Raw genomic sequence first — 22,500 nt, forward strand, 5'->3', positions numbered from 1 at the left:
TTTATCATATATATATATATATAAATGTTATTATGTAAATATAAATACTTTTTGAGCTGCTTTTTGTTAAATTATTAACAAAAACTATGAAATTATATTAAAAAACACAATTTTGTTGTTTTTTTCCCCTTTAAACTCAGTTATGTTATACTACTATTATACTATACTTTATTATATTAGGGCAACACGGTGGCTCAGTGGTTAGAACTGTGGCCTCACAGTAAGAAGGTCGCTGGTTTGAGTCCCGGCTGGGTCAGTTGGCATTTCTGAGTGGAGTTTGCATGTTCTCCCCGTGTTGGCATGGGTTTCCTCTGGATGCTGCGGTTTCCCCCACAGTCCAAACACATGCGCTATAGGTGAATTGATCAAGCTAAATTGTCCGTAGTGTGTGTGTGTGTGTGAATGAGTGTGTATGGGTGTTTTCCAGTACTGGGTTGCAGCTGGAAGGGCATCCGCTGTGTAAAACATATGCTGGATAAGTTGGCGGTTCATTCCACTGTGGCGACCCCAGATAAATAAGAGACTAAGCCAAAGGAAAATGAATGAATGTTTTTGAAATGCGAGATCTCAAATAATTAATTTTAAAAAGTTATATTAAAAAATACAATTTTTTTGTTTCTGTTAACTCATTTATTTTAATTCTTAATCAATTTAGTATATTAAAACACAGCTTAATGTTAATGCAAATGAACGTTCTGCATAAATAAGATTAAGTGAATTCAATTTCAAATCAAATTTGCACACATTTGCTTTTTTCCAGGGGTGGCTCATCTTACCCCACCCTCTCTCTCTCTCTCTCTCTCTACAGTCAGTAGATCTGGCTCGGCCCTCCTCATATACTGGATTAAACCTCACTAAGAGTTCAATCCTCCATCATCATCATCATCATCAGTGTTTTATCTTGAAAACTGAGCTGTGATTTTGAGTCTCAGTGAAAGTAAAGCGCATGAGTGTGTATTTCTGGGAGAGCTGAGAGGCGTTTAATCCGGTTTCAGCAGAGAAACCTGCCTCCGCCACACTGAACTGAAAATACTTCACATGATGATGAAAACATGACTGCAGTCTGCTGGAAAACATGCAAACATTAATAAAGCACTTGAAAAAGCATACAGGCAACAAATGACGAGTTTGCATGTTCTCCCCGTGTTGGCGTGGGTTTCCTCCGGGTGCTCCGGTTTCCCCCACAGTCCAAACACATGCGCTATAGGTGAATTGATCAACTAAATTGGTCGTAGTGTATGAGTGTGTGTGTGAATGAGTGTGTATGGGTGTTTCCCACTACTGGATGACAGCTGGAAGGGTATCCGCTGTGTAAAACATGTGCTAGAATAGTTGGCGGTTCATTCCACTGTGGCCGACCCCTGATAAATAAAGGACTAAGCAGAAGGAAAATTAATGAATATGCATGTGCTGGATTTTCCAAGTGTGTATTTCAGTGATACATTTGTCCGAAAGCTTCGTGAATTGTGCGATCAATCCATTAATCATTGTGTGTGGTTTATTGTTTACAGCACAGACGTGAAGTGTTCAGTGTTTAGTTTTGTTTCCTGAAGGCTGCGGGTGTGAAATAACCTCCAAACGCATGAATGGAGGACACAGAAACGCATTACTGAGACTCTGCTGTGTGTGCGGCTTATAATCTTCATCTCCTGCTCACTATAAAACACTCATTAAAGATCAGTGTTAGAGGAAAGCAGCTGAGCAGAGGAACATACATCATCACAAGCTGAGGTTCAACAAATACTGCTGTTTCACATCTGAGATTAATAACACGAGTGCACTGGACAACACTAAATATGAGCTGAAATAATAATAATAATTATTATTATTATGATAATAATGACAATAATAATAATAATGAAAATAATGATAATTGTAATAATAAAAAATAATAATAATAATAATACCAATATTAATAATTAATAATGAAAATAATGATAATTGTAATAAAAAAAAATTAATAATAATAATAACAATATTAATAATTAATAATGAAAATAATGATAATTGTAATAATAAAAAATAATATTAATAATAATTATAATAATACATAATAAAATTAGTTTTTATTATTATAAAAATATCAATAATAATAATAATAATAATAAAATAATGATAATAATAACTGATAAATAATAATAATAACAATAATTATGTTTATAAAATACAAATAATATTATTATGAATAATAATAATATTTATAATAATAATAATAAACAATAATAATAATAACAATAATGATAAAAATTATAATAAAAATACTACTACTACTACTACTAATAATAATAATGATAAATAATAATAATAACAATAATGATAATAATTATAGTAAAAATATAAATAATATTAATAATAATATTAATATGGATGATAATAATGATAAATAATAATAATAACAATAATGATAATAATAAAAATTAAATTATTATTATTAATAATAATAATAATAATAGTCATAATAATAATAATGATAATAATATTATTAATATTAATAATAATAATAACACAATATAATAATAATTATAATAAAAATAAAGATAATATTAATAATAAAAATAATGTGATAATAACAATAATAATAATAATGATGATTATAAAATAATAATAATAAATAATAATAATATTCAAAATTATAATAATATTAATAATAATAATAACAACAATTTAAATAATAGTGGGGCATTCTCCGTATACCCTAGAGATGGTTGTGTGTGAAAATCCCAGTAGATCAGCAGTTTCTGAAATACTCAGACCCAGGCAGCAACAACCATGCCACCTTCAAAGTCTCTTAAATCCCCTTTCTTCCCCATTCTGACGCTCGCTTTGAACTGCAGCAGATCGTCTTGACCATGTCTACATGCCTAAATGCAGTGAGCTGCTGCCATGTGATTGGCGGAGTGGAAATTTGCATTAACGAGCAGTTGGACAGGTGTACCTAATAAAGTGGCCGGTGAGTATATATTAAAGTTTAAACAAAGTATATTTTACTTTAAATATAGATTACGTTTTATTTAAACAGATGTGTTTCAGCAGTTATTCTGGATGCATGGTCATGGCTGGCAAATAAATAAATAAATAAATAAATAAATAAAGCCAGTAAAGTGTGCTGAGCAGTAAAACAGCGCCTGTAGCTGTGTGTGAACTATACACAGCTGAACAGATGGAGAGATTCTCTTCTGCTGGATTTGCTCTGTTTAGATGACATTAAGACTCCGTCATTCATTCGCTCTTCTCTTCATCATTTCATAAAGCAGACTTTCAGATGCGTTCAGGTCAGACTCTCTGTCTCCACATGAACACAAGTCAACAACACACGCACACGAAGCCCGTTTACAACACTGAATTCATTCATTATTTCTTTTCTCTTTCTCTCAAATACAAAAAATAATTGTGACCTTTTATCTCAGATTTTCTTAGAATTGTGAGATGTAAACTTGAAATTGCGAGTTACATTTTCAGCATTGACTGATATAAACTCGCAACTTTGAGAAAAAAGTCTGGATTTTTAGATTGAAAGTCCCATTTGCAAATTGTAATCTCTGAATTCTTAGATTAGCCTGAAAGTCATAACTCTGAGTCAAGCTGTCATGGCTTATTCTGTAGCCAATCAAAACAAGGGGGCTAATAATATTGTTAAATGCACTCACCGGCCACTTTATTAGGTACACCTATCTAACTGCTCGTTAGTGCAGATGTCTAATCAGCCAGTCACATGGCAGCAGGTCAATGCATTTAGGCATGTAGACATGGTCAAGACGATCTGCTGCAGCATCAGAATGATATAAGCTCAGAATAAAGTTAGAATCATGTGATAGAAAGGGACAAATCTCAGAAATTAAGTCAGAGTTGTGTCATTTAATTGCATATGAATATAAATTAATGCATGTAAATATATGAGTGAAAAAATCATTAATTCATTCATTTTCCTTCAGCTCATCAGGGGTCACCACAGGGGAATGAACCATCAACTATTCAACTATATATGGGAAACACCCATACACACACATACACTAAGAAGAATTTAGTTAATCAATTCCCCTATAGTGCATGTGTTTGGACTGTGAGGGAAACCGGAGCAACCGGAAAAAAACCTGAGCCAACATGGCGAGAACATGCAAACTCCACACAGAAATGCCAACTGGCCCTGCCGGGATTTAAACCAGCGACACTTCTTGCTATGAGGCCACAGTGCTAACCACTACGCCACCACGCTGCCCATTATTAATTTTATTAATTTTTATTAATTGTATTAATTTAAATAATAGAATAGAATAGAATAGAATAGAATAGAATAGAATAGAACAGAATAGAACAGAATAGAATAGAACAGAACAGAATAGAACAGAATAGAATAGAATAGAACAGAATAGAACAGAACAGAACAGAACAGAATAGAATAGAATAGAATAGAATAGAATAGAATAGAATAGAACAGAACAGAATAGAATAGAATAGAATATGCTGCCTCTTTATGAAGTGTGACTTCTCTTACCAGCTGGAGCCAGATGTTTGTTGTTAAGACCTGGTTTTTCTCATCCTGAAAATGAAACACAAACAAGAACAGACGTCATTTTAAAGGCCATAAAGAACTGGAGATCTTCTGTTAATGTCAGTGCATTCATAATTTAAAACATATGTATTACAGCAACATAAACAAACATAATCAGAAGCTAAACTGATCATAACTAGAACACAAAGAGAACATTTCAAACATAACCTGAACATTACGAAATATCCTAAACATAACCAGAACATAAGGAGAACATATCCTAAACATAACCTGAAACAAAACATATCCTAAACATAACCAAAATATAAGGAGAACATATCCTAAACATAACTGGAACAAAAAAGAGCATATCCTGAACAAAACTTAAACAAAACATAGGCTGAACATAACTATAATATGTCCGGAGCATTGCCAGAACATAAACAAACATAACCAGACGGTAACCTGAACATAAAGAGAACATGTCCTGAACATAACCAGAATATAAAGAGAATATATCCTGATCAAAACTAGAACATAAAATGAACATATCCTGAACATGACTAAAACATATCCTGAACACAACTAGAACATAAAACAAACATATCCTGAATATAACCAAAACATATCCTGCACATAACTAGAACATAAAACGAACATATCCTGAACATAACCAAAACATATCCTGCACATAACTAGAACATAAAACGAACATATCCTGAACATAACCAAAACATATCCTGAACATAACTAGAACATAAAAGGAACATATCCTGAACATAACCAAAACATATCCTGAACATGACCAAAACATATCCTGAACATAACCAGAATATAAAAGAAACATATCCTGAACATATCTTGAACATAACTAGAACATAAAACGAACATATCCTGAACATAACCAAAACATATCTTGAACATAAAAGGAACATATCCTGAAAATAACCAGAATATAAAAGGAACATATCCTGAACATAACCAAAACATATCTTGAACATAACTAGAAAATAAAAGGAACATATCCTGAACATAACCGAAACATATCCTGAACATCAGAACATATCCTGAACATGACCAAAACATATCCTGAACATAACCAGAACATAAAAGGAACATATCCTGAACATAACCAAAACATATCTTGAATATAACTAGAACATAAAAGTAACATATCCTGAACATAACTAAAACATATCCTGAACATAACTAGAACATAAAATAAACATAACCAAAACATATCATGAACATCACTAGAACATGAAAGGAACATATCCTGTGTGCTCTTTTTGCTGGATGTTTCAGTGAAAAAAGCAGATTTAGCTTGACGTGAGCAGGTGTCGAGGCATCAGGTGTGTTTTTGGAACAGAGATTGAAAACGGGAATAATAAAAAATGAAGGATGAGCTCAGCCGGATCAGTGCCTCTGAAATCTGCATCCCAGATCAGATCAGCAATTATAAATACAGAAACAGCATCTGCAGGAGATCCAGACTGGGTTTGTCAAATATCTGCGGATGAGAAACAGACATGCTCTTTCTCTAAACGGATTTGAGTCTTTCTTTATCCAACAGAGACCTTCCTGTGTGGAGATCTCCTTAAAGGGACAGTACGCCAAAATGCACTCAGTAGTGTCCTCAAAGCAGTTTCTTTAATCTGTTGAACACTAAAGAGAATATTCTGAAGAAAGCTGGAAACCTGTAACCATTGACTTCCATTGGAAAATAAATACAATTGAAGTCATTGGTTACAGGCTTTCAGCATTCTTCAAACTATCTTATTTTTGGTTTAACAGAAGAAAGAGACTGATAAGGGTTTTAAAGAAGTAAAGGATGGCAGAACTTTCATTTTTCGGTGAGCTGTGCCTTTCTGACGTCACATCAGCATCAAACACAAACAAACGTAATAAATAAATAAATATTAAATCACTTTTATATGTAGAGCATGAAGGGATGTGGTGAACACATACACACACACACACACACACACACACACAGCTGCTGAATCACATCACATCTGACTGTGTGCGAATCAGCTGAAGACATCTGCTGTAAAAATATGCACGCACATATTACACATACATAGATATATTATATATAATCTAAAAATACAACATAACTTTCAAACACACATTTTTAGGTTTTTGTGAATTGTGGGGACTTTCCATAAACTTCTATTGCTATTAACCATAATATATCTTACACATAACCAGAACATAAAAACATAGCCCGAACATAACCTGAGTATAACCAAACAAAAAGAAAACAGATACTGAATGTGACTAGAACATAAAGAGAACATAACCAGAATATAAAGGAAACATATCCTCAACATGACCATGATACTGTATATTTTGAACATAACTACAACTTAAACAAAGCATAGTCTGAACATAACCATCATATATCCTGAACATAGCCAGAGCATAAAAAACATAGCCAGATGATAACCTGAACATAACCAGATGCTAACCCATATCCCAACACATATCCTGAATATAACAAGTACATAAAGAGAAGGTGTCCTAAACATAACCAAAACATATTCTCAATATAACCAGAAAATAAAGAGAATATATCCTGAACATAACAAGAACACAAAAGAAACATATTCAGAACATAACCAAAACATATCCTGAACATAACTAGAACATAAAAGAAACATATCCTGAACATAACCAAAACATATGCTGAACATAAAAAGAACATATCCTGAATATAACAAAAACGTATCCTGAACATAACTATAACACATCCTGAACATAACTAGAACATAAAAGGAACATATCCTGAACATAACCTAAACATATCCTGAACATAACTAGAACATAAAGAACATATCCTGAGTATAACCAAAACATATCCTGAACATAACTAGAACATAAAAGGAACATACCCTGAACATAACCTAAACATATCCTAAACATAAAAAAGAACATATCCTGAATATAACCAAAACATATCCTGTACATAACTAGAACATAAAAGAAACATATCCTGAACATAACCTAAACATATTCTAAACATAAAAAAGAACATATCCTGAATATAACCAAAACATATCCTGAACATAACTAGAACATAAAAGAAACATACCCTGAACATAACCTAAACATAAAAAAGAACATCCTGAATATAACAAAAACATATCCTGAACATAACTAGAACATAAAAGAAACATATCCTGAACATAACCAAAACATATCCTGAACATAACTAGAACATAAAAGGAACATATCCTGAACATAACCTAAACATATTCTGAACATTACTAGAACATAAAGAACATATCCTGAGTATGACTAAAACATATCCTGAACATAACTAGAACATAAAAGGAACACACCCTGAACATAGCCTAAACATATCCTGAACATAAAAAAGAACATCCTGAATATAACAAAAACATATCCTGAACATAACTAGAACATAAAAGAAACATATCCTGAACATAACCAAAACATATCCTGAACATAACTAGAACATAAAAGGAACATATCCTGAACATAACCTAAACATATTCTGAACATAACTAGAACATAAAGAACATATCCTGAACATAACTAAAACATATCCTGAACATAACTAGAACATAAAAGGAACACACCCTGAACATAACCTAAACATATCCTGAACATAAAAAGATCATATCCTGAATATAACAAAAACATCCTGAACATAACTAGAGCCTATCCTGAACATAACTAGAACATAAAAGGAACATATCCTGAACATAACCTAAACATATTCTGAACATAACTAGAACATAAAGAACATATCCTGAACATAACTAAAACATATCCTGAACATAACTAGAACATAAAAGGAACACACCCTGAACATAACCTAAACATAATCCTGAACATAAAAAGAACATATCCTAAATATAACAAAAATATATCCTGAACATAACTAGAACATAAAAGGAACATACCCTGAACATAACCTAAACATATCCTGAACATAAAAAGATCATATCCTGAATATAACAAAAACATCCTGAACATAACTAGAGCCTATCCTGAACATAACTAGAAGATAAAAGGAACATATCCTGAACATAAATACAAATTTCGGTACAAAAAGACGTCAAGTTTTCAGCATTAATTCATGGGAAAGACTTTGTTCGAACCAATCGGCGCCCTCTATTGTGAACGAGATGAAACTTCATTAATATGCATGATATGGCTTTGACGACTCCTTTTACATGTTACAGTGTTCAGAGAGACGCCATGTTGTGTTGCCAAGCGTAATTAAAACAAGTGGAAGAAGAATTGTTTGGAGACACGGGTCGTCAGAGTTGTGTTTGGTGAAATCCGGATTTGCCGCTCGTCTTCTTTTAATAAAGACGCGGCTCCAGTTGGTGTTGATTGTCCTGTCTCTACAGATTTGGTGAGTGTGTGTGATCAGTGCTCTTTGTGTATGTTTATTTAGGGGTAAAGTTAGTTAATGTGGGTGATAATGTGGCTGTTAGACCTCAGGTGTGTATTATTTTCTAATAACGTAATGGATGAGAGTGCATTATTACAATTATACCACAGTTCAGATGCTGCATTTAAGGCATTTGTGAGGTTGTTGTGTTGAAGATGTATGTGTTTGTGTCGTCTGAGGAAGCGTACCGTGTGTGTGTGTGATTCTCAGTCCAGCGCTCTACTTGATTTTGTGTGTGTGTGTGTGTGTGTATGTGTTCAGCTCATTAATATTGGCTGCGAGTCTGAGTTTAAAGAGCTTCGCTAATATGATAATGATGTATGAGCTTTTCAAACCCCTGCCACACACTCACGGTCACTGAGGTGTGCGTCTGTGTATAAAAGAGAGAGACTGTGTTAGTGTGTGTGAGAGAGAGAGAGAGAGAGTCTGGGTTTGTGGGTGTGTGTGTTTGTGAGTGTGTATTTTTCTGCATGCGTGTTGGTTTGAGTGTCTGTGTGTGTTTGTGTTGTTGTGTGTGAGCGAGAGAGCGTTTACATTTGTGTGTGTGAGAGAGAATTAATGTTTGTGCATGTGTGTGAGACAGTGTGTGTGTTTATACAGTATAAGTGTGTTCGTGAATATGAGTGAATATGTATATGTGTGTGTTTACATGTGTGAGTGAGTGTATGCTTGTGCAAATTTGTGTGTTTGAGTGTGTCTGATTATATGTGTGTGTGTGTGTGTGTGAGAATGTAAGAGTGTATTCTTGTGTGTGTGTGTGTGTGTGTGTGTGTGTAAGAGAGAGGGAGAAAGAAAATTTAAGAGAGTTTTTTAGTGTCTTCATGCGTATTTGTGTGTGTGTGCCAGTGTGTGTGTGTATGTGAGAAAGTGTATGCTCGTCCATATTTGTGTGTTTGAGTGTGCATGATCAATTGTGTGTGTGTGTGAGAGAGAGATAAAGAGAATGTAAGAGTATTTTTCTGTGTGTGTGTGTGTGTGAGTGAGAGACTGACCACGTCCATGATCTGCATGAGGCTGAAGCTGAAGTGGACGGTCAGCGAGTGCGAGTCGTTATAGACGGGTCTCTCTAGAGGATTATAGTTCTTCATCAGGTCTCTGTAGAGCCGGCGCTGGTGCTCACCCTGAAGAGACACTGAGAGACACACACACACACACACACACACACACACACACACACACACAAATAAATATATAGACAAACGTAAACATATATACATATATATACATATATATATATATATATATATATATATATGTATATATATATATATATATATATATATATATATATATATATATATATATATATATACATACATATATATAAACCCACACACACAACATATACACAAACACACAAGCAGACATTTACCCAAACATATTTGCCGACAAAAACGTACACACAAACATAACGTACATATACAAACAAACACACACACACACACACACACACACACACACACACACACACACACACAATAACATGTATACAAACACACATAGAGACAGACAAATACACAGACACACAACATATATACACACACAGACACACACACAAAACAACATGTATACAAACACACACACATAGAGACAGACGAGTACACAGACATACAACATAAATACAAACACACGGGCAGACATATAGACACACATAAACATATACACACACACACAACATAAATACAAAGACACACATCCACAACACACACACACACACACATGCAAGAATTACACAAATAATACAATAGATATTATACAGTGTAATACACATGGCTGAAAAATGAAGCAGTTTTTTCTATGAAGTATTTACTACAGTATTTAGTGGGAAACACGTGTATTCTTGTGTTTAATGCTCATTACCATTTAACATTTCTATCATTTTTATTATTTCACGGTTTAATCATTCATATTTAATGTTATCTAGCATACTTTTTAACACATTGGGTTGGGTTTGTTTATATTTGACCCAACTGTGGATTACGACAGCCCATAATTTATTTAGACTGTAGCCTATAACATATTTTTAGATTTAAAAAAAAAAAAAAAAAAATATATATATATATATATATATATATATATATATATATATATATATATATATAAGCAATTAAACATAATTGGTAAACGAAAAGAATAGAATACCAAAATAAATTATAGGATATTTCATAATTATATATATATATATATTAGGAAATCTAGTTAAACACATCAAATAGTGCTTTCCACAAATTAAAAATTAATAAACTGCAAAATCTACAACATATCTGATTTACCACGGTAGAATGAAGCTCAAAATAAATAAACACAGTTTCAACTAATTCTCCAGTAAGAACAACTGGAGCTGGCAGCTCAACAAACTCAAACTACAGAGGAAACTGGAGAGACTGAATGGCGGTGAATGAATGCAGCGTTCGGTACCGTACCGTGCAGGAGCAGAGCCGCGCTCAGCAGAGCCAGAGTCCCGCCGGAGCCCATCACCGACACACCGGCACCGAGAGAGCACGAGTCAGCGGAGGAGACACAAGAAACACCGACACACGCGCGCGCTCTCTGACGAACAGTGACGCGCATTGAGAACGCGCCCGGGAAGCGAAGAAGAGATGAAGTCGCGGGCACGAGTTCTCTCTCTCTCTCTCTCTGTATGTGTTTGAGTAAATGTGTGTGTGTTTCTCTCTCTGTATGAGTAAATGAGTGTGTGTGCTGGTTTATCTACACTTGTGAGGTCTCAATTGTCCTGACCTTTATAGTGAGATATCAAAACGAGACACTAGTGTTGACATTTCACTGCTCCTGTCTAACTAACAGTGCTTATGAATCAACCAGAAGATGATTTAATTAGTATCTCATGGCCAGCAGTTGTTTCTGCGAGTGTTGGTTTAGGGCAGGGGTGTCCAAACTCAGTCCTGGAGGGCCGCGTCCTGCAGATTTTAGCTCCAACTTGCTTCAACACACCTCCAATGATGTTTCTGGAAAGCCTAGGAAGAGCTTGATTAGCTAGCCCAGGTGTGTCTGATTGGGGTTGGAACTAAACTTTGCTGGACACCGGCCCTCCAGGACCGAGTTTGGACATGCCTGGTTTAGGGGTATAGTTATAGGGTTAGGTTAGTTAGCGTATAAACAGTACCGTTAATGGAATAGTTCACCCAAAAATGAAAATATACTCACCGTTTACAGGGCTTGGACGAGGCCTGGTTTTTAGAGCACAGTTATTCATTAGTATGGTGTGGACAGGGCCGGAGCAAGCTGAACTGCTGCTCTAGGCAGAGGACGATCACGCCGCCCTCAACCCCCCATGTGAAAACTAAAGTGACCGGTTTTGAAAATGAAGTGAGGTGTCGCAGACCTCTATTCTGCCGCCCTATGCACGGATATAACTGAGGACGCGAGGGTGCTGAGGGAGGGTGGGAGGTAGGGAGGTGTCGCAGACGCTGCCCTCACTATTCTGTTGCCTTATGCATGGATATAACTGAGGACGCGCGGGTGCTGATGGAGGTGTCACTGACGCTGCCCTCTCTATTCTGTCGCCTATGCGCGAATATATCTAAAGACGCGGGTGGTGAGGGAGGTGTCGCGGAGGTCTAGGTCGCCTCTATGGACGCGCCGCCTAGGTCGCCTCTATGGACGCGCCGGCCCTGGGTGTGGAGCCTTCTTTTGCGTCCAATACAGCATCAGTTGGTGTTGGGAATGACAGACACCAGTCCTGCACAGTGGCCAGAGGAATTTTGCTGGTGGAGGAAAACATTTCAGACTGGCTCCTCCAAAACACCCCAAAGTGCTCAATAAAGTTTAGGTCTGGGTACTGTGCAGGCCATGGGAGATGTTCAACTTGACTTTAATGTTCATCAAACCACGCAGTCTTGCTGTGTGTATCGGTGCATTATTTTCCCGGGTCACATGGTCCTCCAGAGTGGTTGGGTAGTCCTTGGTAGTGACCCAGCACTCATCTAGCTCAAGTATTGTGCCTAGAGAATGCCGTGATAATGGGCCCAAACCATCACTGATACCCCCATGCTTCACTCTGGGTACAGCAGTCTGGGTGGGACGCTTCTTTGGGGCTTCTCCACACCATAACTCTCCCAGATGTCGGATAGACAGTGAAGGTGGACTCACCAGAATGGTTGGGTAGTCCTTGGCAGTGACACAACGCCTATCTACCACCAGTATTGGGCCTAGGGAACACCATGATATTGAGCCCAAACCATTAATGGTCCCCCCCAATGCTTCACTCTGCACATGCATCAGTCTGGGTGGGATGCTTCTTTGGGGCTTCTCCACAATGTAACTCTCCTGGATGTGGGAAAGACAGTTAAGATGGTCTCACCAGAATGGTTAGGAAGTCCTTGGCAGTGACCCAGCGTCCAATTAGCACAAGTATTGTGCCCAGGCAATGCCATAATATTGAGCCCAAACCATCACGGATCTCTCCAATGCTTCACTCTGGGCATCAGCAGTCTGGATGGGATGCTTCTTTGGGGCTTCTCCACACCGTAACTCTCCTGGGTGTGCAGGTGGACTCATCAGAGAACAATACATGTTTCACATTGTCCACAACCCCAGATTTTTGATGCTGGACCATAGAAACCAACGTTTATCATTAGCATAAGTGACCGAAGTTTTGGTTATAGGAGTCCAGCCATGCCCTGTGGAGCTCCAGACCAACAGTTTTGGGGTGAAACGGGAGAGTTGAGCTGCACCTACTGCAGTATATGTGTGTGTTTGTATGGTACAGAGTGTAAATTCTCTCCTCTATCGTAAATTTGCATAATACTTCATTCTGTCAGATTTATGAGCCGTTTTCCTCATGAGGAACAAATAAAAACAAACGTCCCCATGAGGTCAAAAATTACTGGTATTGCTATATTTGTGGGGACATTTTGATCCCACATTGTAATGAATACAAAACACACACACACACACACACACACACACACACACACACACACACACACACACACACACACACACACACACACACACACACACAGAAGCACAGAATAAAACTATTTAAGTGTGAAATGAAGCATCCAGGAATAGCGCCGGCGCCGCTGGAGTCTCGGTGGAGCAGACGATCTCAATGATCAAGTTTGTTCCTGGAATAAAACAGTAAATGTGAGTCTCTGCTCTTCTCCGCTTGATGCTGAGCTTTATGACGTCTCTAATCTCTGTTTTCAGTCCATTAGAGAATAATGTTGTGTGTCAGGAGGTTAAACTATCATATAATCTGATTAAAGTCTGCAGAGCTGATTATATTCCTCCTCTGATTTATACGCTGCCGTCTCTTATATCCCATTACTGCAGAGCCTTGCCTTTAATAAACACAGTCAGACGCTTTTTCTTTCCCAAGCGCAAGACATAGAGAGGATTCACGTCTATAGGATATAGAGAAGTCTCATTTTTAAAAGTAAGACATTTACACTCACTGGCCACTTTATTAGGTACACCTGTCCAACTGCCCGTTAACGCAAATGTCTAATCAGCCAATCACATGGCAGCAGCTCAATGCATTTAGGCATGTAGACATGATCAAGACGATCTGCTGCAGGTCAAACTGGGCATCAGAATGGGGAAGAAAGGGGGTTTAAGTGACTTTGAACGTGGCATGGTTGTTGCTGTCAGACGGGCTGCTCTGAGTATTTCAGAAACTGCTGATCTACTGAGATTGTGATATTCCAAGTCATAAAGCGTGAATCATCTCAGACTAGTTTCCTGGATATAACAATGAGTTCACTGTACTCAAATGGCCTCCCCAGTCACCAGAGCTCAATCCAATAGAGCAGCTTTGGGATGTGGTGGAACGGGAGATTGGCATCATGGATGTGCAGCCGACAAATCTGCAGCAACTGTGTGATGCTATCATGTCAATATGGAGCAAAATCTCTGAGGAATATTTCCAGTAGCTTGTTGAATCTCCGCCATGAAGGATTAAGGCAAAAAAGGGTCCAACCTGGTACTAGTAAGGTGTCCCTAATAAAGTGGCCGCTGAGTGTATATATGAATATCAGCGCTGCACCTGCTGTGGTTTGGGGTCTGGGGGGAGCTGCAGAGGGATAATAAATCTTTAAATCATTGATTCGTCTGCAGTCAGACTTCATTCCCGATCATCAATCTCTGTGTAACTGATTAAACTCATTCAGACTGTATTTACAGTAATCAGAGAGGCGCTGAGTGATATAAAGCGCTGCTGGATTCACAAGAGCCAAAATAACACGGAGGAAATGGTCTGAAATCAAGATGCTTTTAGTGGAGATGCTAAAGAGACAGTAACATTAAACGGTTTTGTTTGAAATGAGACAAGTATCTGCCGGTTTAGATGCTTTCTGTTTTTATTTTTCTTCTAAAAGACACACGTTTACTGTTTATTTTGCTTGGTGCAGTCATTATTTAAAGGGTCACGAAACAGTAAAACACATGTTTTGAGATGCTGACAGTCATATATGTGTCCCACACGGCTATAAGCACTATTAGGACACATATATCTCACTAAAGAGTGAACATTGGTTGTTTTTATTTCCAGCAAATTCGTTCTTCCGGTTTGAAAAGAAAGTTAGAAGCTGCGTCACGGCCATGAGATCCTTGTGTAAACTCCAGTGTGGAGACTGGACGCCTGCAGGTGCAACATGACGTCTTTGAGCTTTCAGCATTATTCATGAGAAAGACTTGTTTCAATCCAATCAGTGCGCTCTATTGTGTATGAGGTGCAACTTCATTAATATGCATGATAACTTCCAAGACTACTGCAAAGCCTGGTTTATACTTTTGTTTTCTGTCTACACTTTTTTTTTATTAACTCGGCGCCACAAGAACGAGAGGTATTACATTTCACATCGTTTCTGAAAGAGAAAAAACAAATATGTATTTAAAAAAATAAAGTAAAATTACATTTACTTGAAATTAAATGCTGTCAGAGCACTACATGCAAATCTTTGAGAACAATCACAAAACAAAAAAGCACTGAAAACATTTGAGTGCGTTTTTGTTTTGTGATCGTTTAGAACAATTTACATCCACTTTAAAGTCATTCACAAAATGGTTAAAGTTTGGTTTACATTGAGCCCACTTTTTCTTATGTATATGGTATCTTATACATTTACATTTAGCAGACGCTTTTATCCAAAGCGACTTACAAATGAGGACAAGGAAGCAATTTACACAACTATAAGAGCAACAATGAAGAAGTGCTGTAGGCAAGTTTCAAAAGTGTAAAGTGTAAGAAGCAAAACATTAGTCTTTTTTTATTTTTTATTTTTGCTTTGTAGTAGTTAGTGTGATATCCAGAGAGGCAATTGCAGATTAGGAAGTGTAGTGGAGACTAAATAGTTGAGTTTTTAGTGGTTTCTTGAAGACAGCGAGTGACTCTGCTGTTCTGATGCAGTTAGGGAGTTCATTCCACCAACTGGGCAGATTGAGCGCGAGAGTTCGGGAAAGTGATTTCTTCCCTCTTTGGGATGGAACCACGAGGCGACGTTCATTCACAGAACGCAAGTTTCTGGAGGGCACATAGATCTGCAGAAGAGAGAGCAGATAAGAAGGAGCAAAGCCAGAAGTCGCTTTGTAGGCAAACATCAGAGCTTTGAATTTGATGCGAGCAGCAACTGGCAGCCAGTGCAAACGGATGAGCAGCGGAGTGACATGTGCTCTTTTAGGTTCATTAAAGACCACTCGTGCTGCTGCGTTCTGGAGCAGTTGAAGAGGCTTGATAGAGTTAGCTGGAAGCCCGGCTAGTAGAGAGTTGCAATAGTCCAGTTTGGAGAGAACAAGAGCTTGAACAAGGAGTTGAGCTGCATGTTCAGATAAGAAGGGTCGGACCTTTCTGATGTTATAGAGTGCGAATCTGCACGATCGAGCAGTCTGTGGTCAGAGAAGGTTAGCTGGTCATCAATCTTTACTACAAGGCTTTTCACCATGTTGGATGCAGTAATGGTTGCCCCATCCATCTGGATTGAAAAGTTCTGATGTAGAGTCGGGTTGGCAGAAACTTCAAGCAATTCTGTTTTCGTGAGGTTCAGCTGAAGATGATGATCTTTCATCCAGTGTGAAATGTCTGAGAGGCAGGCTGAGATGCGAGCTGGAACCGAGGGATCATCAGGGTGAAAGGAGAGGTATAGCTGGGTATCATCAGCATAGCAGTGGTAGGAGAATCCATGTTATACTCCATTTTTTTATTAATAAACAATTCCAAACCTTTCCAAAATATTCTTGAGTAAATACAATGAAAAAAGCCTGGTTTATACTTGACGCGTCCTCTACTTGAATGTGACGTCATTGCGGAGTTTTGCTTTGGGAACGCACGACATGATTTCGGCTGGCGGAGCGCATGATGTTTTTTTGAGACTCGAGCGAAAAGTGTGCGGCGCCGGGCTTGATTTGATTTAAATATGAAACAGGTCTGTACAGGGGCGAAGCAGTAGGTAGCGCTGTCGCCTCACGGCTCAGTTGGTGTATCTGTGTGGAGTTTACATGTTCTCCCTGTGTTGGTGTGGGTTTCCTCCGGGTGCTCCGGTTTCCCCCACAGTCCAAAGACATGCGGTACAGGTGAATTGGGTAGGCTAAATTGTCTGTAGTGTGTGAGTGTGTGTGTGAATGTGTGTTGAGGTTTCCCAGAGATGGGTTGCGGCTAGAAGGGCATCCGCTGCGTAAAAATGTGCTGGATAGGTTGTCAGTTCATTCCGCTGTGGCGACCCCAGATTAATAAAGGTACTAATCTGACAAGATAATGAATGAATGAATGACAGGTATGTACAGACATCTTTATGATCCGTGATCATAGAAATAAACAGATGATCAATATTTCTTGGCTGGAAAGGAGGAAAGTTTTTGTTAAAATGTTTGGAAAAACCAGAGGGATGAGTTTGTTAAAGCCAAAAGAGGCCACGGCAAAAGTGGTACACAATTCCAGAATATGTTTGTCCACCAGTCATAGATGTTTACACTGATGTATATGTCACAATTTAGAATTGAAAACAATTTAATAGTTACAAAACTAAAATGAAGGAACAGATTATTTCTTTGATATTTGGAAAGGAATATCTGAACCTATCGGTTTATTACATACTGATGCCCTCTTTCTAGGCTTTATAAGTGATAATGGTCAGGGATGTTGGACAATTATTGCTTTTTTAGCATAAGTAGAGGACAGAAACTAGCCAGATGGTAATGTGTGAATTGTTAAGCGGGCTAAATCTAAATCTAAAAAACATCTGTATTTTTTAGTAAGTGTACTTATTTTTGCTTTAAGTCTTGATATAGTAAAAAAATATATTTATAAAGCTGCCCATGTTCTGTTGTCATTCATATTTTAATAAACTTTATTATGTAGAACTGTCCGAGATAAGAACAAAAGCAAGTGATGCATCAAAGTTTGATTTAAAAAAATCTTGAATTGTTATAAAAATCTTTATTATCATTAAAATAATTTATAAAAATAATTTGTTTAAAACACTGAATGATGTTAATGATTTGACGTAGTTCCGGAAACTTTCTACTTCTCTGTTTATCCGCCTGTCTTTATGGACAGTTTCTTTTGACCGCCCCCTGTTATATTAAAGAATATCACAACCTCTAAATAATCTACATAAAAAGTACAAATTTCTTGATTATATAATGACTACAGTGTTATTTTATTAATATAGTATCTAATATTATTTGAGACACATTTTAGAGAACAGGATTTATAAAATAATATAGTAAATAATTTTAATGTTATGTAATAAAATATTTTAAATGTGGTAATTAAAATATTTTACATTCTGAAATTATATATATATATATATATATATATATATAACAATTAATAAATTACATTTTTTATTTTAATTATATTTAATTACATATATATAAATATAAATATAAATATATATATATATATATATATATATATATATATATATATATATATATATATATATAATTAAATATAATAAATTTATAAATATATTTAAAATAAACAATTTTAAGCATTTTACCGTGTCAATAAAGTTAACAAAAAACACTGACGTCTGAAATCATCAAAAAGTCATTTTACTGTATATTAATTATATTTTTACACATATAATATAAACTCTTGATTAAGGCATTTTCTGAACACTCTGAACACTGCTGTTGGTGTATGATAACTGCTCATTATTAATGAATGACTGTCCTCATGAATATTGATTAGCTCTGTTGTGTCTGCTCTGTGATTGGCTGGTCAGGTGCGGAGGCGGTCCTTCAGGAAGCTGTTGGTCTTGGAGTCCTGCAGCAGCATGTTGGCCACGTCCAGGAACTGGTGCTCGTAGGCCAGTTTATAATGCGTGTAGACGTCCTCACAGTGCGACAGCAGCTTCTTCAGGTGCTGACTGCAGCTCGCGGGGGGCTTCTGATGACACACCCTGACAAACAACACACACACACACTCATGAGAAAACACTCGTGAGAACAACGCTCAATAACACTAAGGGGCCGTTCACATGTGTTTGAATGCGCTTTTCCTCTCCAACGTGCTCCAAAGTCCATTAAAGTAATTCCACTCGGTGGCTATTTTTGAAACCGAATGCTTTGACATTATGATCACGGAAACACCAAATTCTCCAAAATTGCTTGCCAAGCTTATAATTACATTTCATACTAGGGATCAGCAATAGAATTAAACAACAGCTGTCTTTTTAGTTTAATTTCTAAACATTTGAATGACACAAAATCTGCAGAACCTTACGTCTGGACTGAGCCCCTCCCCCGGAGAAGTCTATAATGATGGATGATTGGCCCCTGTACTAGAAGGCGGGACTCACTTACCATATGAAGTCGTTGGCGGATACTTTAGACTGTTACGTTTGCGTCTCACATATTTTCAAATGCTGCACACGTGAACGACGCATTTTTTAGATGCCGTGCGAAGTTGAAAGATCTACAACTTTCACATGCAACTCTTCACTGTCAGCTCCAAAAGGAGTGGAGCAATCAGAAGAGCTCGGAGGCGGGGCAAGCATTGCAAAGTTCTTATGCTGTGTTCACACCAGACGCGCAGATAAATCGCACGTCAAATCCGATTCATTCATGCGTAAATACGATTTGTTGGCGCGTCGAAATCCGCTTCGTTCGCTCATTGGAATCCCCTTCGTTCGTGTGTTTGAATCCACTACGTTCGCTCATCGGAATCCCCTTCGTTCGTGTGTTTAAATCCGCTACGTTCGCTCATCGGAATCCCCTTCGTTCGCGTGTTTAAATCTGCTACGTTCTCGCATCAAAATCTGCTTCGTTCGTGTGTTTAAATCTGCTACATTCGCGCGTCAAAATCTGCTTTGTTCGCGCGTCAATTACGCTACTTTCGCGCATCAATTCCGTTTCTTTTGTGCGTTAATTACGCTTCGTTCGCCCGTCAATTCCGCTTCTTTCACACGTCAATTGAAATGGATTTGGTGTCAAAATCCACTTCATTCACGTGTCAAAATCCGCTTTATTCGCGCGTCAAAACCGACTTCTTTCTCGCGTGCCAAATAGGCTTCCTTTGAGTGTCAAATCCGCTTAATTTGCGAGTCAAATCCGCTTCATTTGCAAGTGACATCCGCTTCATTCGCACATCAAATCTGCTTCATTTGCGCGTCAAATTCACTTCAGAACAGACGTGGATTCGCTTCACGGGTCTGCCCGGTGACTCCAGCTTCGTTGCTAAATGGCTAACATGGATTTTATTGAGAGAATAGGTGTGTTTATGTGCTTTATGAAGGCTGAAAAACAGCCTTGATTAGTTTGGAGCCGTGACTGAGTCCACTAGTTCTTTTCAGAGGTGGACCCAGCTCTAGGAGTTCATCAACTCCTCCAGAAACTGAACCTGATGATGGAGGCTTTCAGCGGTGCCGAGTCGGTGTAGGCAGTAGGATTTCCCCTCGGGACACCAACAACAGGTGCTACATCATAAGCACGCCCCCATAAGAGCAAGCTCCTGATTGGTTAACGTGGTCTGAATGTCTGCAGAAGTTCATATTTTCGAACTTGAGCGATTCGCACGACATAAGCGATACACGCACTAACTTGCGCCACTTAATTTGAAGCGCTACATTCGCGCGCATCACTCCGCAGGATGTCTATTCACGTCTTTGCATTGACTTAACATGTAAATCACTCGCGCTTGATGCTTCTTCCGCATCTGGTGTGAACGCAGCATTAGCAGTTTATCGTAGGAAGTTGCCATGACAACTTTATTTATCGTTATATCATGGCAGAGGCGGCTCTCATTGTAGCTTTGTCCAGATGATGTACATTGAAGCGCTTATACTTATTGTTTTCCGATTTCGAGTGGGTTCGTTACTGTCGTTATTACGTCAAATTCATAATACTGCGTAAGCTGTGCTTCTTTAAACACATTCCTGCGTCAAGCATTTTTACAAGCAAAAATGTGTTGGGTGTGAATGAGCCCTAAGAGATTGAGGAGACTGATGCATTAGCTTTAGCATATTCAAATCCTCCAGTCAAGAATTAGCTTGACACATGAATCTGGTGTTAGCATGTTCGGAGTGCGATTCATGTATCAGGTGTTAACGTGTCGTATGTGAATCAGGTGTTAGCATGCTCTGACAGTGATAAGTGTATGTGAAGCAGGTGTTAGCATGTACTTGTTGGAGATGTCCTGGAAGAGACTAGCAGCTAGCGGCCTGTGCCTCTTGAACTCCTCCAGGTAGCTGAAGTCTCCTCTCATGATGACCTTCTGATAGAGAACCTCGGCCCAGTCTGGACTGAAGTCATACGCCTCTGCTAACACGAACACCTGAGCAAAGACACACACGCACACACACACACACACACACACACACACACACACACACACACACACACACACACACACACACACACACACACACACACACACGCGCACGCGCACGCGCACGCACACGCACACGCACACACACACAGTTCATTTGACAATATTTACTATATTGATTACAATCCAGTAATGAAAGTATGGTGTATGGTCTATGATTATATCTGAATCTAAATGGCTTTAGAAGATACATCATATGATATTATTCTACAAGGCAACTGAACGCTTGATTCTGATTGGCTGATGAACAATCTAAGGTATTTTCAGATGAGATAGTGTTGAAAATGACACACTGTGCCTTTAAATCAACACAGAGACGGAGATGTCATGGATTTATCTTGTGTTTTATGGTGTGTTTATTACTATGTGATGATGTGCAGTTGTTTCTGTGAGGGTGGGTTTAGGGTTAAGGTTAGGGCTAGGGTTAGGCCACTATCATTAACGTGAGAGAAAAGCAATGGAAGTCTATGTAATGACCTCACAAGGAGAGTGAAACAAACCTGTGTGTATATATATATAAATATGTGTGTGTGTGTGTATATGTGTGTGTGAGTGTGTGTGTGTGCGCGCACCTGGTAGCAGTGTGGCAGTGTGTTGCTGGTGTTCTGCAGGTCTGTGTGCTGCAGGTTGATGATGCGCAGCTCCAGGCCCTGATTCAGGAAGTGCAGCTGCAGAGTCACCAGCTTCGCCAGCTTCACACAGCGCACAGCCTGACGGACACACGAGTCCTGTGCACACACACACACACACACATGCAATGACATTTGAAACTATCCCGTCCTGAAAAAT

General features: G+C 37.9%; 2 protein-coding genes and 1 long non-coding RNA gene across 6 annotated transcripts in view; 1 reads left to right on the plus strand and 2 right to left on the minus strand.

Annotated features, from left to right (window-relative positions):
* LOC141380857 (uncharacterized) overlaps positions 1 to 8,879 on the plus strand; it is a 31,472-nt gene extending 22,593 nt beyond the window's left edge. Inside the window, exon 4 of the long non-coding RNA XR_012400165.1 lies at positions 8,704 to 8,879. This is a non-coding gene — a long non-coding RNA (uncharacterized lncRNA). The remainder of the gene's footprint in view (positions 1 to 8,703) is intronic.
* The window catches only part of LOC101882451 (neuronal acetylcholine receptor subunit alpha-7), a 31,611-nt gene extending 19,691 nt beyond the window's left edge, over positions 1 to 11,920 (minus strand). The window contains exons 1-3 of the mRNA XM_005174221.6: positions 11,342 to 11,920; positions 9,911 to 10,050; positions 4,493 to 4,537 (exon numbers count right to left, since the gene is read on the minus strand). Coding sequence (XP_005174278.5) covers positions 4,493 to 4,537; positions 9,911 to 10,050; positions 11,342 to 11,489 — 333 coding nt within the window. The 5' untranslated portion in view covers positions 11,490 to 11,920. The remainder of the gene's footprint in view (positions 1 to 4,492; positions 4,538 to 9,910; positions 10,051 to 11,341) is intronic.
* Positions 11,921 to 18,906: 6,986 nt separating this feature from the next.
* spg11 (SPG11 vesicle trafficking associated, spatacsin) overlaps positions 18,907 to 22,500 on the minus strand; it is a 46,741-nt gene continuing 43,147 nt past the window's right edge. For 2 of the 4 annotated variants that reach the window (NM_001174135.1, NM_001194994.1), the window contains 3 exon segments: positions 18,907 to 19,285; positions 21,506 to 21,657; positions 22,284 to 22,439. In NM_001174135.1, the coding sequence (NP_001167606.1) occupies positions 19,105 to 19,285; positions 21,506 to 21,657; positions 22,284 to 22,439 (489 nt within the window). In that variant the 3' untranslated portion in view covers positions 18,907 to 19,104. 4 annotated transcript variants of the gene reach the window in all.

Source organism: Danio rerio, chromosome 25 (genome assembly GCF_049306965.1).
Source record: "Danio rerio strain Tuebingen ecotype United States chromosome 25, GRCz12tu, whole genome shotgun sequence".
NCBI lineage: Eukaryota > Metazoa > Chordata > Actinopteri > Cypriniformes > Danionidae > Danio > Danio rerio.